The sequence below is a fragment of the Dipodomys ordii genome, unplaced genomic scaffold, assembly GCF_000151885.1.
Source record: "Dipodomys ordii isolate 6190 unplaced genomic scaffold, Dord_2.0 Scaffold15, whole genome shotgun sequence".
NCBI classification, from domain to species: Eukaryota; Metazoa; Chordata; class Mammalia; order Rodentia; family Heteromyidae; genus Dipodomys; species Dipodomys ordii.
The window spans coordinates 17,706,950-17,724,605 of NW_012267231.1; the positions used below are offsets into that span (position 1 = coordinate 17,706,950).

The 17,656-nt window shown below is 42.8% G+C and overlaps 1 protein-coding gene across 1 annotated transcript in view; it reads right to left on the reverse strand.

Moving 5' to 3' along the window:
- Positions 1-17,656, reverse strand: part of Ireb2 (iron-responsive element binding protein 2) — an 81,389-nt gene that overhangs the window by 21,786 nt on the left and 41,947 nt on the right. The window contains exons 6-15 of the mRNA XM_013011948.1: positions 16,998-17,181; positions 15,257-15,396; positions 11,338-11,509; positions 10,250-10,347; positions 7,047-7,163; positions 5,199-5,358; positions 4,286-4,421; positions 2,148-2,232; positions 1,628-1,784; positions 1,211-1,350 (exon numbers count right to left, since the gene is read on the reverse strand). Of these exons, the coding sequence (XP_012867402.1) occupies positions 1,211-1,350; positions 1,628-1,784; positions 2,148-2,232; positions 4,286-4,421; positions 5,199-5,358; positions 7,047-7,163; positions 10,250-10,347; positions 11,338-11,509; positions 15,257-15,396; positions 16,998-17,181 (1,389 nt within the window). The remainder of the gene's footprint in view (positions 1-1,210; positions 1,351-1,627; positions 1,785-2,147; positions 2,233-4,285; positions 4,422-5,198; positions 5,359-7,046; positions 7,164-10,249; positions 10,348-11,337; positions 11,510-15,256; positions 15,397-16,997; positions 17,182-17,656) is intronic.

Below are 17,656 nucleotides of genomic sequence, written 5' to 3' on the forward strand. Positions count from 1 at the left end.
TCACAGACTTTTTTGCACAGGCTAACTTGTCAATCTGAGCCTGGTTCATCTGAGCCCTTGGAGACTGAGGCTGGAGGATAAGGTTAAAACCAGCTTAGATTATAAAATGACACTATATACTGAAATGAAAAAGAAAAAAAAACATCAAAACTCCTACAATCTACTTTGCAAAATTGATACAACTGTTTTATGCAAATTATCCCAATTAAGTCTTTTCCACAGGTCTTTACTTTTTTTTGTTTTCCCTGTCAGTTATGGGGTTTGAACTCAGGGCCTGGGCACTGTTCCTGAGCATTTCTGCTTAAGGCTAGTGCTCTGCCACTTTGAGCCACAGCGCCACTTCTGGTTTTCTGGTGGTTCACGGAGATAAGAGTCTCACAGAGACTTTTCAGCCTGGGTTGGCTTTGAACCATGAGCCTCAGATTTCAGCCTCCCAAGCAGCTAGGATTACAGGCATGAGCCACCAGTGCCTGGCTGGTCTTTTTTTTAACATGGTGTGCTATTTACCTATTTTATTGATAGCACACTGTGTGAAGTTTGTGTTTTGTTCAATGATGTACTAGAACACGCAGAGGCATCTGGCACATAGTATGATTTTAAGTGTTTGCTAAGTAGGTGCTTTTTTTGCCTTCATATTTCCAGTTTTAAAAATTAAAACTTTGAGCTAGGTGCCAGTGGGTCCTGCCTGTAATCCTAGCTATGCAGGAGCTGAGAGCGAATGACCACAGTTTGAAGCCAGACCAGGTAGAGAAATCCAAGAGACTTTCATTTCCAACTAACCACTACAAAGCTGGAAGTGGAGGTGTACAAAGTGACAAAGCCAAGGGAGAATTTGAAGCTGAGCTAAAGCCCAGTAATGGTACACAAGCACACCCACACCTATCTCTGAAAAGATCACTGATTTCTAGAAAGGCAAAGTGCATAGGCAGGAAATTGGTGAGACGAAGATTTCAAGGTTTGCTGTTACTTCCTGTGAGGGAAATTTCTATGAAGTGTGCCCTCTACTTAGTCATAGCACCCAGTAAGGAAAGTGAATGACATCAATTCTAATACACTAAGCCATTCTCTTTGTATTTAGCAATTCCAGATGCAAAGTGCTATTACTAAGACCCATGTATCCACACTAATGTCATTTAACTTTTTATTCTATCCAGAAAGATTCATGATAAAAAAGAAACCACCTACAACATTCTTAAGCTCTTGAAGAAACAGGCCAGGCTCTTACCTCTATCTTCCCTTTCAGTGCTTTAAACATGGACAAAATAACATGTTCTTCTTCTATCCGTTGAACCTCTTCTCGACTAGGCCAAATATCACGCAGGTAAACATCCTTGCCAGTAGGGTCAGTCCCTGGTTAAGAGTTTGACATGATATTGAGTGTCAGAATACGCTCCTTCAAAATGCTTATGCCATTTCAAAGACATACAACAGAACCAAGGAAAGGCTCGACATCATGTACAGGCATCAGCCGCCACAACAACAGGTATCTGCTTGCTTTATGTCCTTCATTGGGATGTAGAAATCAATGAGAAAACTAAGAACTTCTGGGGGAAAAGTGTGCGTGAGTGTATGATCTGTTTACACACAGAGATATTAAAAATAGATATATTTATATATGGGAGCATACCTAAAGGCTCTGTCTGGAAATCTATGTTCATTGTGCCTGCCAGGGCATAGGCCACCACCAGTGGGGGAGAGGCAAGGTAATTGGCACGGACGCAATCACAAAGACGGCCTTCAAAATTTTTGTTTCCGGATAAAACTCCACAGGTAACCAAATCACCCTGAAAAACACAACACAAACAAAAATGCCACACACATAAATACACTTGATTCACAAGCACATACAAACTTGGATAATCCTATGTAAGCAATCTCAGTATTATAGTTCTGTGAATAAGATAAGCAAAGCATACCACTAAGTTTTAGGTACAGAAACTACAAGTCCTACACATAGCTAATAATTCCTTTCATTAATAAGGAATCATTCCAGAAATGCAGAAATGATTCTTCAAATCAGAGACTCAGAGTTTAGTCTTTCCAAGAGGTGCAATAACTAGAGAAACATAAACCCATCAATATGTATTTCTTGTAATCTAACAAGACAGTTTACAATCTGTGCTCCATGCTAGGTGATCACACTTTACCTGTTTCACTGCATTTAGAACTGCTTCTGATAAGGGCGCTGTGTTCCCCACACAGGTTGAACATCCATAGCCAACTATTTCAAATCTGTGTTTTCAAAAAGGACAACATGATTACAGAGCACATCGATGAGATTACTCCAAGACTGTTCATGGCATACAGATTATTAACCTATATCAGGTGTATACTAATTTCACCATATGCTTAGCATTAGCATGCTGAAACACTCACAGGCCAACTATGTGTATTACATCACTCAAGGGAACTCTTCAAATACAATATACTAAAAACATAATATAACCTTCTAAAAATAATCATGCCCAGGTGCTGGTGGCTCACACCTGTAATCCTTGCTACTCAGGAGGCTGAAATCTGAGGGTCGTGGTTTGAAGCTGCCTTGAGCAGGGAAGTCCCTAAGACTCCTATCTCCAAAATAACAATCAAAAAGTCAGAAGTAGAGCAGTAGTTCAAGTGGTAAGAGTGCTTGCCTTGAGCAAAAAAGCTCAGGGACAGTACCCAGACCCTGAGTCCAAACTCCAGGACCAGCATTAAAAAGAGAAAAAAAGAAAAATCTTTCTATATTAAATCATTTTTTTTTTTTTTTTTGGTGAGTCTTGGGGCTTGAACTCAGGGCCTGAACTGTCCCTGGGCTTCTTTTTGCTCAAGGCTAGCAATCTACCACTTGAGCCACAATGCCATTTCTAGCTTTTTCTGTTTATGTGGTACTGAGAAATCAAACCCAGGGCTTCATGCGTGTTAGGCAAGCACTTTACCACTAAGCCATATTCCCAGCCTCAAACAAATTCTATTTTAAGCAAACCCAAAGGCCTTGTTTAATATGCAAAGTACCCAAGTATTGGCTGGAACAATTCCATCAAAGACTCACCAAAAAAACAAAACAAAACAAAGTAGGCACTATAATAAAAGTGAATGTTGCTGGGCAATGGTGGCTCATGCCTGTAATCCTAGCTACTCAGGAGGCTGAGATCTGAGGATCGCAGTTCAAAGCCAGCCCAGGCAAGAAATTCTGTGAGATTCTTATCTCCAATAAACCACTCAGAAAAACGGAAGTGGCATTGTGGCTCAAGTGATAGAGCACTCTTCTTGAGATGAAGAGCTGAGGGCAGTGCCCAGACCGAGTTCAAGCCTCATGACCAACAACAACAAAAAGTGAATGTTACCTTTTTCTACTCATTAAGCCTAAGAAGATACCTTACCTAAAATTCCAATACAAAACATTGTAAGCAAAATCTAAACTACCTTTAGCTGCAGTTCAAAAAGCAAAAAACAAAAAACCCTAAAATTTATCAAGTTTTCAAAGAAGCTAATAATTTATGTAAGAAAATATTTTCCAAAATATATACTGAAAATATAATTAGCACCATCAATTAATTTTTTTTTTTTTTTGGTTGGTCGTGGGGCCTGAACTCTGGGCCTGGGTGCTGTCCCTGAGCTCTTCAGCTCAAGGCTAGTGCTCTACCACTTGAACCACAGTGCCACTTGCAACTTTTTCTGCTTATGTGGAGGAGGAATTGAACCCAGGGCCTCATGCTTGCAAGGCAAGCATTCTACCTTAACCACCGTCCCAGCTCCAATCAATTCTTGACTATGTTAACAAATATAAGCCAGGCATCATATACCTATAATCCTAGCTACCCTGGGAAGCTTAATTTGTGTGTGCACATGCATGTGCGTGCACACGTACACAAAACACACACACCGAAATGTACGTTGCTTTCTCTACATTTAAGGGACAACTCATGTATTATAGACAATCTTACAAAATCCCAATTAAGACAGTTTAGTGTTAATAAATGCAGCCAGAAGGTTTTCTTTTCTGAGCTGTATACAGAATGCATGAGGAGCAAGTGCTCCGAGACAGCACTCAGACACTGAGGCTATGGTTCAGTGTTTATTTCATTGTCTGTCATGTGTCTTCTCTAAAGATCCTGAAGTGAGAGATCATATAAATCCGACTGCCAGGTCCCTACAGGGCCTCGCACACTTCTGTTTAGTGAAGAGGCCTCAGAGACACCATGGAAATGGCAAAGTACTCCCACCACAGCATGCTTTTGGTTTATGAAAGGCCTGTTAGGCAGCCCAGAACCAATGCCAATAGCAGTCACGTGAAGCCACTTACCCCAGCTTACTAAGATAGGGCAGCACACCACTTGAGCTGAGGTAGTGAGTCACCATGCCACTGCCTGGAGACACGCTTGTTCTTATGTATGGCTTCACACGCAGCCCAGCTTCCACAGCCTTCTTAGCCAAAAGACCTGCGCCACCAACAAACAGGACTGATTAGAGAGGTGACTTCCTTTCTTCACGTTGGGAGTAGAAAGCAGAAAGGAGAAAGGTCTATTGACCAGATTGGATGCTATGCCCAAAGCCTTAAACATATCTTCATCATTTTGTCTACTTTCAACAACAGATTCACCTCATTTAAAACAACTTGAAATTATAGTAAATGTGTGCTAAACATTATGTCAGAAAACAAGGACGTGTACACAAAATAAAGACACTGTTGACTGGGATATGAAGCCAGACACTAGTGGCTCACACCTATCACCCTAGCTACTCAGGAGGCTGAGATCTGAGAGCAGGGTTCAAAACCAGCCCAGGGAAAGAAATGTGAGGGACACCCCCCTTTTTTTTTCAGTTGGGAGGCTTGAACTCAGGGCCTGGGTGCTGTCCCTAAGCCTCTTTGTGCTCAATCACTTAAGCCTCAGCTTCCAGTTTTTGAGTGGTTAATAGGAGATAAGAGTCTCCTGGGAACCTTTCTGCCCGGCCAGCTTTAAACCATGCTCCTCACAGATCTCAGCTTCCTGGGTAGCTAAGATTACAGGCGTGAGCCACCAACACCTGGCTCTGTGAGACTCTCATCACCAATGAACTACCAGAAAACCAGAAGTGGCGCTGAGGCTCAAAGTGGTAGAGTGCTAGCCTTAAGTGAAAAAGCTCAGGGACAGCGCCCAGGCCCCACGTTCAGGCTCCACAACCAATAAAACCAAACCAAACCAAACCAAACATGTATCCCCCAAGGCACTGCTTACCTGCAGCAAGCATGACAGAAGGGTTGCAGTTATTGGTGCAGCTGATGACAGCCGCAATGACCACCGACCCATGAGACAGCTTATACTCGCTTCCTTCATAATCAATGGACATGACGTCATTTTGTTTCTCAGCAGCAATTTGGAAGCCTCTAAATCCAACCTACCAATGTGCATATGAAGAGAAGATAAATAGTGCGGGCTTGTATAGGAAATGCAGGTAGAAAACAAAGCAGATACCTGACATGGGGGAATGGCCTTTTGCTGCTGTTTCTGAGCCACACAGAAAGTCCTGACACTCAGTAGTCCTGACTCAGCAAAAGCCTAGTCGGATCGGAGTCTCGTAGTTTCACACAAAACCTTCACCTCTGAATCCAGCCAGCTGCTCAGAACCCACACCTTACTTGGTCCATCCCTGCCTACAGTGACTCTCATGACACAGTACAGACTATTCCTATCTGAAGATCTGTTCCAAAGCAATCCTATCCGCAGCAGCAGTGAACCACGGTGGGCCACGGGTCAATAGGTGCTGAGAGGATAAGAGCTACACAGCAGTCTCTGCTCTGCTTTATTTCTGTATGACTTTTACATTTTCAACATACAATGCCAAGAGCCAGGCACTGGTGGCTCATACCCAGAGGAAGTTGAGCTCTGGGGACCCAGGTTCAAAGCCAGCCCAGGCAGGAAAGTCTGTGAGATTCTTATTTCTAGCTAATCAGCAAAAAGCTGGAAATGAAGCTATGGTTCAAGTGGTAGAGTGCTAGTCTTGAGCAAAAGAAGCTCAGGAAGAGCATCCAGGCCCTGAGTTCCAGCCCCAGGATCTGCACTAACAAGCAAGAGGGGGAGGGGAGGGAAAAGCCAAGAAATTATAAAAAGAAATAGTCTGAAAAGAAAGCTGACTTCTAGGGGCTGGGAAGGTGGCTCAGTGGTAGAGTGCTTGCCTTGCATGCCTGAGGCCCTGGGTTCGATTCCTCAGCACCACATAAGCAAAAAGAAAAAAGCCGGAAGTAGTGCTGTGGCTCAAGTGGTAGAGTGCTAGCCTTGAGCTGAAGAGCTGAGGGACAGCGCCCAGGCCCAGAGTTCAGGCCCCATAACTGGACCCAAAAAAAAAAAAGAAAGCTGACTTCTAGAACATAGAAAGTGGTAAGATTAGGGGCATGACCCTTAAGTAGGAATACAACCTCCCAAAAAGCAGTCGCTTCCTACTCAATTGCGTGTGTCCAGTGATGAGGATCAGTGTGCCAGTGTGGGGGGGCGGGGAGTGATTGGTTCACAGGCCTCTAGGGCAGAGCTGCCTAACTTGGTTCTCTGTTGCCCAGCGCAAGAGCCACAGCCACACAATACTGTGCAGCACTTGATATCAGACTACTCGGACTGAGAAACTATTAATTGTAGTTAATTTAAAATTTAACATAAGTAGCTGGGTGCCAGTGGCTCATGCTTGTAACCTTTGCTAATCAGGGGGCTGAGAACTGAGGATCATGGTTCAAACCCAGCCCAGGCAGCAAAGTCCATGAGACTCTTCAATAAACCATCAGAAAACTGGAAGTGACACTGTGGCTCAAGTGGTAGAGCGCTCGCCTTGAGCTGAAGAGCTGAGGGGCAGTGCCCAGGCCTAGAGGTCAAGCCCCATGAGTGACCCCCCCAAAAAAAAAGTTAAGTAGACACAATCACCTGATTGTCATAGTGGAACTGGGAATAAGGCCCCATCAATGACTGACCTGTCCAGCAGATAGAAGAGTGAAAAAAAAAGGCCACTGTGTGTGTCAGAGCTATAAAAATTATGGCAGAAGACTGATTTACAAAGACTTAACACAAGCATGTTCAAACACAACCAACAAAAGGACTCACCTTTTCATTTAGGCAAGCCTGGAAATCACTTTTCATATCCGTCACTGCAACTCTGTCCTGAGGTCTTTTGGGACCACTGACAGTTGGAACAATTGAGTTTAGGTTAATCTGTATCACCTAGAAAAAGATAACAGAAAGAGAAGGAATGAAAATTTCTCCATACAGATTCCTGTTCAAACAGTTCTTTCTAAAAGCACAGTGAATATATTCGGATTCAATGCAGTGTTTGAATGGTGTAACAAACCTGTTAAAAGTTTGTGAATGATACCATGAAAACACCAAACTAACAGATCAGTGTACAATCAAGCTACACCACCAACTGTAAGACCCGGATGAAATTTGTGACTCACCCAACGCAAACACTGCAGGCAAGTGTGCACACACTGTGGGACTGAAGTCAAATCAACAGGGTGCAGTAAGGACACAGAAGGAAAAGGCTTGTCTTTTTCTGAAAGAGCCCAATTACTTCTACTTTCCTTTAATGGAGCAGGCAACCCTGGTCTTTGCCTCAGTCTATACTAACAAGTTTCTTTGAAAACAAAAATCTGATCATTCTGATGGATTTAAGCCTATTTCTTTATAGGGCCAGGATTGGGTTTTTCCTTTTGGTATTAATTAATTTGTTTATTTTATTTTTATCAGCCATGGGGCTTGAACTTTGGGTCTGGAAGTTGTCCCTGAGCTCTACAGCCCCAGGCTAGCACTCTACCACTTGAGCCACAGTGCCACTTCCAGTTTTCTGGTGGTTCATTAAAGAGAAGAGTCTCACAGACGTTTCTGTCCGAGCTGGCTTTGAACTGTGATCCTCAGATCTCAGCCTCCTGAGAAGCTAGAATTACAGGCATGAGCCACAAGCACCTGGCTCAGTAATTTTTGTTGTTGGTGGTGGTGTGTGTATGTGTGTGTGTTTAAAAGATATGATTTTGCTTTGTAGACAAGCTGACTTAAACTTACAATGCCACAGGCTCCCAAGCACTCACATTACAGGTGTACACCACAATACTTGGTGAGATTTCTTTTTTTTTTTTGGTCAGTCGTGGGGCCTGAACTCAAGAAGTGGTGCTATGGCTCAAGTGGTAGAGTGCTAGCCTTGAGTTGAAGAGCTGAGGGACAGCGCCCAGGCCCAGAGTTCAAGACCCACAACTGACAAAAAAAAAAAGAAAGAAAGAAAGAAAGAAATAACTGCTTTGATTATAAAGGAAGTTTAAGGCCATGTAACTGTAGCTTTTTAATGATGGGACTGGGGACAAAAGTGTCATAAATCTGATGTAGGAATCATTAAAACTGAAATTTGGGAATACAGGGGGAATGTTGTAGTACTTTCTACCACAAAATAAAATGGCACACATCCTAAAGTCTGCCAATGACAAATGCAGAAAAAAAGGAGGGGATGCAGAAAAAAAGGAAACCTACAGCATTGCTGGTGAGAATGTACACTTATTAAACCACTTTGGAAAGTGGTCTGGAGGTACCTCAGAAAGCTAAATATAGACCTTCTCCCCTATGACCCAGTCATACCACTCCTAGGCATCTACCCTGAACAACAGGAGCCAGTATGCAAGGACACATGCATCTCCATGTTTGTTGCAGCACTGTTCACAAAAGCCAAGATATGCAAACAACCCAGATGCCCCATTACTGATGAGTGGATAAAAAAATTGTGGTACCTATATACAATGGAATATTATGCATCCATTAGAAAGGACAAAATAATGGCATTTGCAGGGAAATGGATGGAACTAGAGCAAATTATTTTGAACAAGATAAGCCAAGAACAGAGAAAAACGGCACATGTTCTCCCTGTTATATGGATGCTAAAGCCAAAATGCAAAGAGATATGACAAAGTAAACAGGACTCCAGAAACAAAGGACAGCCACTCATTTTGTTGTTGCTAAATGACTTCATGTTCTTGACTGTATATATATATATGCACACAATGGAGGGAAGCCAGGAGGTGGGCTCAGAATAAGTGGGAAATGGACCAACATACAACAAAGGGGCCCATCAGCTGCACTGGACATAGAAGAACGAGAACTAAACAACCGAAAGACAGTGATGGGAAGGGAGGAATGACAGGGAAAGGCAACAGCTTACACTAAGCAAAAGGAAAGAAATGTAAACATCACCTGATGTGGAAGAAATAATTGTATTTCAAAGCTCATAGAATTCATAAACTTTATAGACCATGATAATGACAATTTGCCTCATGAAGGTTAGAATGTGTTTGTGACTTTAAGTATCACTATCTCACAATACTGTGAAATTTGTGAATGTTTTGTAATCACCTAATCTCAATTAAAAGAAAAAAAAGTGAGAGAAGGGATGGGTTAGAAGGGATGGGTGACAATGTTGTCAGATACCTTGTATTCATACACTGTTTTGTAGAATGGGAACTTCTTTGTACAACTACTTAGAGATAACTTTTTTTAAAAAATGTGCCAGGCACCGGTGGCTCACACCTGTAATCCTAGCTACTCATGGGTTGAGATCTGAGGATCTCGGTTCAAAGCCAGCCCAGGCAAGAGAGTCCGTGAGACTCTTATCTCCAACAAACCACCAGAAAACTGGAAGTGGTGCTATGGCTCAAGTGGTAGAGCACTATCCTTGAGCTGCCTAGGCCCAGAGTTCATGCCCCATGACAAAAAAAAAAAAAAAAAGTTAAAAAAAATCTGGAACTTGAACTGTGGTTCAAGTGGTGGAGGAGCAGTCTTGAGAAAAAAGCTTAAGGACATTGCCTAGAGCCCAAGTTCAAGCCCCAGGACTGACACTCACTCACATACTCCACACACACACACCAAAACAAACACAAGGCTCAATCTGAAAAGCAAAAATAAAGGGCTGGAAGAGTGTGGCTCAAGTGGCTGAGTACTTGGCCCAAAAGTGCTAGGCCCTGAGTTCTAACCCTAACCCTTAAAAAAAAAAAAAAGAAACCTAAGAAGTCACTAATAAAATCAAAATAATGGATTACAAATAACAACTCTTAAGCATTATCAAAAACTAATTATTAAGTATTTACAATGTACCTAAAACTGGTCTATGAGGTACACATGAACATAGAGATGAAGAAACTGAGGCAAAAAGGTTAGATAAACTGCCAAGTTACTCAGCTGGTGAGTGAGCCCGTGGCCCCAGGACCCAGACCCCAGGGCAGGTACCAGATCTCACACTCTGAGTCACCTCGAAGTGTGCTACTGGCACACACCTGTGAGTATTCAGGCTCAGAAGAACTCTGGTCATTCCTAAACAACTTCACAGCTTTCAGGTATTTTTCCACAGACTCAAGTTTGGTTTTGTCAAAACCTATAAAAGAAGAAACAATAATGAAGCAAGCATGAATTTCTCTCTCCACACAGGAGTTTTGCATTTTACAGGGCCTATTCTTTCCAGAGCTTAATATGAACCATCATCCATTCTGCTATTTGATTAACTAACTCATTTATAACAATGTGCCCCCAAACTGCAGAGTACAGAATGCATCTCTGAAGATATAGCTCTGATTAGAAAATAAACAGCTCAACGATAATATCTTCACACAAAAAGGAGGAACAAAAACATGGACTGGCTTTATGAAATATCAACAGTCAACAGGAGAGTGGTCAAAGATCTTAGTCAACCAGGCTACAAAAACACCTTGAACTGGAACCTTCTACTGTTGTTAACAAAAGTATGTGCTTCTAACTCTTTGGAAAAGACTGATGTCCAAACTTCTGCCTGGTGGCTCCCTGACTCATGGTTACAGCAGAGGACAGCGGAGAATGTACCTAAGTTCACTTCCATAAGGAAAATTCATCACTGGCCCAGCACCACTGGCTTGTGTCAGAAATCCATACTATTCAAGAGGCTACAGTCTAAGGATCTCAGTTTAAAAGCCAGGGCAGGAATAGTCCATAAGACTCTTATTTTCAATGAAACACCAAAATGCTAGTAAAAGCAAAAGCTCAGGGACAGGGTCCAGGCTGAGAGTTCAAGTCCTAGTACTGGCAATGGCTGGCGTACATGAGCACATGCACACAAAAAGAGACAAGAGTATTTCATAGTTGAGTGGAGAATGTGCTCAGAATGACTTCCACACTGGGGGGCAGGGAGGGAGGCAGGGATCCTTCACTGTGGGGGACAGGTCAGGTGAGGATTAATGGATCACAGGGGGCTGAGTTTTAAATCTGCAGACATCTGATGTCACTGTTTCAAAAGAAAGCCATAGTATGAATATTAGATAATGACATTGTAATTTATTATATTGTCAGTCAGCACATACAGTATGTTTGTTCCAATGATTGCACACACTCTTACCTGTATGTTCTAAGTGTTTCAATGTCACATTGTCAACAGGGAAAAAGCTGAGGATAGCACCATATTCTGGACACATGTTTGCTATGGTAGTTCGATCGACAACAGATAACTGTGAAACTCCACTTCCGAAAAACTCAACGAACTTTCCAGCCACTCCTACTTGTCTGAGGTGCTTTAGAGATAGGCAGAAATACACAAAGTTAGCAATAACAGGAGGAACATGGATTTCCTAGAAACTATAAGATCCAATTTTTTTTTTTTTGGAGGGGGTCAATCATGGGGCTTGAACCTTGGGCCTGGACGCTGTCCTTCAGCTTTTCAGCTCAAGGTGAGCACTCTACCACTTGGGCCACAGTACCACTCCCGGTTTTCTGGTGGTTTATTGGAGATAAGAGTCTCATGGAGTTCCCTGCCTGGGCTGGCTCCGAACTGAGATCCTCAGTTCTCAGCCTCCTGAGTAGGACTCACAGGCATGAGCCACCAGCACCTGGCCAAGATCTAATTTTTAACTAACACCAAGGACAAGATCTTTCATTCTTCATATCAAATACTCTAGTTTCACAGGCATTTTGTAAGAGTTTTTAGTAGAATTGTCCAATGTCTTTGTTAATTGGGGCAAAAGTTCCAGAAGGTTGATTCATGTGTCAATGACTGAGTCAGGGTACCCTAACTTGTCATATGTTCTCATTCAGTTGGAAACTTTTTCCTTTCTTAGCAGCCCCTCACACAAAGTTGCTCAAAACCACTGGTGGCCTCTTAGATTTAGTGAGTTAGTACTACTAATGATGAGACTGAAGTTATGCTAAAATGATACAACCATAAATTCTTCCAATTGCAGCTACAAGACAAAATATTTAAGACATCATTACCGATAAATTCCGTTTTGGCAAGACTTAACATGATTTTAAACTCTTTTTTTTTTTTCTTCTGGGTTTGTAGTGGGGTTGAAATCAGGGCCTGGGTACTATCCCTCAGCTCTTTTAGCCCAAGGCTAGCACTCTACCACTTTGAGCCACTGCACCACCTATGGTTTTCTGGTGGTTAATTGGAATTAAAGAGTCTCACGGACTTCCCTTCCCAAGCTGGCTTCAAACTTCGATCCTTAGATCTCAGCTTCCTGATTAAGAAGATTATAGGCACCAGGCACAGGTGGCTCACCCCTGTAATGCTAGCTACTGAGGAGGCTGAGATCTGAGGATCACGGTTCAAAGCCAGCCCGGGCAGGGAAGGAAAGTTCGTGAGACTCTAATCTCCAATAAGCCACTAGAAAAACGGAAGTGATGCTGTGGCTCAAGCGGTAGAGCACTCGCCTTGAGCTGAAGAGCACAAGGACAGTGCCCAAGCCCAGAGTTCAAGCCCCACGACCGACCAAAAAAAAGGATTATAAGCATGAGCCACCAGTGCCTGGTTTAAACCTAATTCTGTACAAGATTACTCTAAGTAGCAAGTAATAAACACAAATAATCATCTTTTCTAATTAGTAAAGAGGTCTCTAACTGACATGGGGAAGGTGCAAGTCAGGTAACAGAGGTAACAGAGAGAAACAACCCTCAACCAACGAGTAAAATTCAATCCCAACATTTTAGAGGCAGCTCAGAAACACTTTGCCCAAACTCGTTTTTAAAGATGTAGAAACTCGGGCTGGGAAGGTGGCTCAGTGGTAGAGCGCTTGTCTTGCATGCCTGAGGCCCTGGGTTCAATTCCTCAGCACCACATAAGCAGAAAAAGCCGGAAGTGGTGCTGTGGCTCAAGTGGTAGAGCTCTAGCCTTGAGCTGAAGAGCTGAGGGACAGCGCCCAGGCCCAGAGTTCAGGCCCCAAGACTGGACCCAAAAAACAAACAAACAAACAAACAAACATGTAGAAACTCAAACATTAAAGATGTCCTTTTCTATTTGTGGTTTTATACTTTGAGGAAGAAAAACCTAGATCACATATACTAAGCCAAATGCTGTCTTCATATCATTAAGAGAATGGGACCTCAAAAGAAATAATAAGCTAGGTGCCGGTGGCTCACGCTGGTAATCCTAGCTACTCAGAAGGTTGAAATCTGAGGACAGTGGCTCAAAGCCAGCCTGGGCAAGAAAAGCCCAATTATCTCTAATTAACCAACAGAAAACCAGAAGTGGCACACATAATAGGTTAAAATTTTAATCAACTAAATATCAGACAAAAACATCACTAAGGAAAAACCATCACGAGAGATTTAAAAACAGCATTAATTTTTAAAGGACATTGGAGGATATTTCTTTTCCTTTAGGAGTAGTCCTGCCAGCAATTCTCACATTGACTTGATGATCTTTGGCATGACTTCCCAGATCAATCACTGCTTTGGGATGTCATTTTTTTTTCCTACTTAAGAAGGAGGATCAGGGTGGGAGAGGAAGGGCAAGAGTTGGAGAGGTGGGGAAGAAAGGGATGATAGGGAAAAAATAAAGGAGGGTGTAACAATGCTAGACAGGAACGGACTCATTACCCTGCTCATGTAACTGTAACCCCTCTGTACAGTTTCTTGACAATAAAAAATATATATTAAGAAAGAAAAAGCCAGGTGCCGGTGGCTCACACCTATAATCCTAGCTATTTAGGAGGCTGAGATCTGAGGATCATGGTTCAAAGCCAGCCCAGGCAGCAAAGTTTGTGAAACTCTTATCTCCAATTAACTACCAGAAAACTGAAAGTGGCGCTGTGGCTCAAATGGTAAAGCACTAGCCTTGAGCTGAAGAGCTGAAGGGCTGAAGGACAGCGCCCAAGCCTGGAGTTCAAGCTCCACAATCAACCAAAAAAAAAAAGGAAGAAGGATCAATATTAACTGCTGAGAGGGATGTATTACCATTTTCTTGCCCGGTGGGATATCCTGAAAGCCTTCAGATCAATGATCTAACCAAAAATTCTGAGAAGCTGGGATCCTAATTGTAATTTTGTATGGAACACTTCCCACATGTAGTCGTTTTTAAAATGGGATTTACAAGTCCCTGGAGCTCACACACTAAAGGCATGATGCTGATTTTAAAAGTTCAGAGCAAAGGGCTTCTACATGATATTTCAAAGAAAAGTTCAATCAATAGATAAAGTTGACATGTCTCTACGGTCCCTATTTTTTTTAATTTAATTTAATTTTATTTGTGAACATACTGTACAGAGGGGTTACAATTACATGGGCAGGATAATGCATACATTTCTTACCAAGCATTGCAGCCTCCTCCTTTGTTTACCCTCCACATCCCTTCCCACCTCCCCCCTCCCCCCCTACGGTCCCTATTTTTGAAAGCATTATTTAATAGTGTACTGGTTTTGAAAGGGCAAATAATTCCATTAAATATTAAAGGAGTGGCAAAGACACTTTAGCAGAATATGGCATTTTAAAAATTCACATGATGGGCTGGGAAGGTGGCTCAGTGGTAGAGCGCTTGCCTTGCATACCTGAGGCCCTGGGTTCAATTCCTCAGCACCACATAAGCAAAAAGAAAAAAAACCAGAAGTGGCGCTGTGGCTCAAGTGGTAGAGCGCTAGCCTTGAGCTGAGGAGCTGAGGGACAGCGCCCAGGCCCAGAGTTCGGGCCCCACAACCGGACCAAAAACAACAAAAAAAATTCACATGGTGTATAGTTATCTACTGAGTAAGTACTACAAAACAGTTCAGTGGACTTTGCTTGATTGCCTGGGTTAGTTCAGGCCCTTCAGCTTCTCAGAATTAAAATAGCAACGACCCCCATCTCAGAGGCTTATAATGGAATAGATGCATTGGCGCGTTAAATGAACAAAATCAATTTCTCATACTTACTACTAAAATTCAATGTTGTGCTTGCAGTTGCTATGATAACTACGGAAGCCCTAAACCCAAATCCTTGTTCTTCTGGCTCCTCCCCTTAGATAAAAGCAATGTCCTGTAAGTCACAAAAAGACCTCAGCTCACACTCACCTTTGTAATGCCAAGAACAACATCTATGGATGTCACGAAAGGATTGCACGAGCCAGTGAGCTCACACCCGACCACCTCTGGTAAGGTAAGAGACACGGGCAGGCCAAGCATGACCGCTTCTGTTTCAATGCCTCCCACTCCTGGAGACAGACAAGACAGTACATGAGCCGAAGGCACGGAGGAGGACTGCGTCAGCTCCGTAACCCTCACACAGAGCTATCACTGCTAATACTGTGTGTCTTGAACCCATGCCTTCCCAAAGAGACTCTTCACATGAATCAAAAATGAATGCTTTTATACTTATTAAAATTTCTAAACACACAGTGTATAGGGTATAGATTAGGCATTTTTGTACTCTGCTCACAACACAGATATGGTTGGGTGCTAGTAGCTCACATCTATAATCCTAGCTACTCAGGATGCTGAGATGTGAGGATCGTGGTTCCAAGCTCGCCCTAGTGGGAAAGTCCATGAAAATCTTACCTCCAATTGACTACCACCCTATCACCACCACCACCATCACCCCCCAAAAAACCCACACAAATAGAAATGGAGCTGTGGGTTAAATGGTAGAGTGCCAAACTTCTGGAAGAAAAGCTAAGGAACAGTGCCTAGGCCTTGAGCTCAAGTCCTAGTACTGGCATCAAAAAGACAGGTATGAAGAAGTGGCGCTGTAGCTCAAGTGGTAGAACGCTCGCCTTGAGCTGAAGAGCTGAGGGACAGCGCTCAGGCCCAGAGTTCAAGCCCCACGACCAAAAAAAAAAAAAAAGACAGGTATGAATATTGTCCAGTTCACTTTAAGCTTAGTCTAATATAAACAAAAATTAACTATTATAACACTGTAAAAGAGTAAGCAAAGGTGGGTGCTGGTGATTTATGCCTGCTATCCTAGCTACTAACGAGCCTGAGATTTGAGGATCATGGTTCAAAGCCAGCTCAGGCAAGAAAGTCCATAAGACTCTTGTGTCCAATTAAACACCAGAAAACCAGAAGTGGCACTGTGGCTCAAAATGGTAGAGCACTAGCTTTGAGCGAAAAAGCTCGGGAATAGCACCCAAGCCCTGAGTTCAAGCCCCACAACTGACAAAATAAAATAAAAAGAGTAAGGCTGGGCACTGGTGGCTCACACCTGTAATCCTAGCTACTCAGAGGCTGAGATCTAAGGATAGTAGTTCAAAGCCAGCCCGGGCAGGAAAGTCTGTGAGACTCTTATCTCCAATAAACCACCAGAAAACCATAAGTGGCGCAGTGGCTCAAGTGGCAGAGCACTAGCCTTGAGCTGAAGAGCTCAGGGACAGCTCCCCAGGTCCAGAGTTCAAGCCCTATAACTAACAACAACAACAAAAAAAGAGTAAGGAAGAATAGATCCTCAACTCAAGTGAGAAGTAAAGGCTCCCAGGACACCGTAAGCACATCTGGAGGCAGGATTAATAGTGGCCGCATTCCAACAGCAGGATAAAGGAGTGCTTGTGAAAACCACAGGGAAAGAACACCACAGCCCATTCAGGGAAATAGAGTATGAGCCTCTACAATGGGTATGGGTGAAAGCATGTATGCAGGGTGCATGCGTTCCCCACAAACACTCTACCACACACCCGACACTTGAACTGAGGGTTGTTGCTGTTATGATTGATGAAGTAACAGAGCTTCAAAGAGGCTACACAGACTGTCCACTTATTCCTCGATAATGTTCTAGACTTTGGGTCCCTACAGAAATGAATACACAGAGTTGTTTACTTACCCCACCCAAGAATCCCCAAACCATTAACCATGGTGATGTGAGAGTCTGTGCCAACTACGCTGTCAGGGAAGAGGAAGCCCTTGTCTTCACAAACCACTCGTGACAGGCATTCTAAGTTCACTTGGTGAGCAACTCCAGTTCCAGGTGGTATGACAGCCACATTCTTGAACACTCGTGAGCTCCACTGCAAATTGTAATGATTTCAGAAATACTGGGTATGAGTTTGTTACCCAGATACAAATACTGACACTAATATAAATATAACATTGGCAATATATATTAAGTATACATACAATGTATTTATATAGACAATATACACTTATATACTAAAATGTTAAAAATAATCAATATAGCCAATTTAAAGTTTATAATACATCCTAAAATGGAAAACATATACTCAAGAAGGCTGAGAAGGGAGGATTGTTGTTTAAAGCCAGTCTGAGCAGAAAAAGTCCATGAGACTCTTCAACTTAACCACCAAAAATTCTGCAAGTACACTGGGCGCCAGTGGCTCACACCTGTAATCCTAGCTACTCAGGAGGCTGAAATCTGAGGATCATGGTTCAAAGCCAGCCTGGGCAGGAAAAGTCCATGAGACTCTTATCTCCAATAAACCACTCAGAAAACCAGAAGTGGTGCTGTGGCTCAAGTGGTAGAGC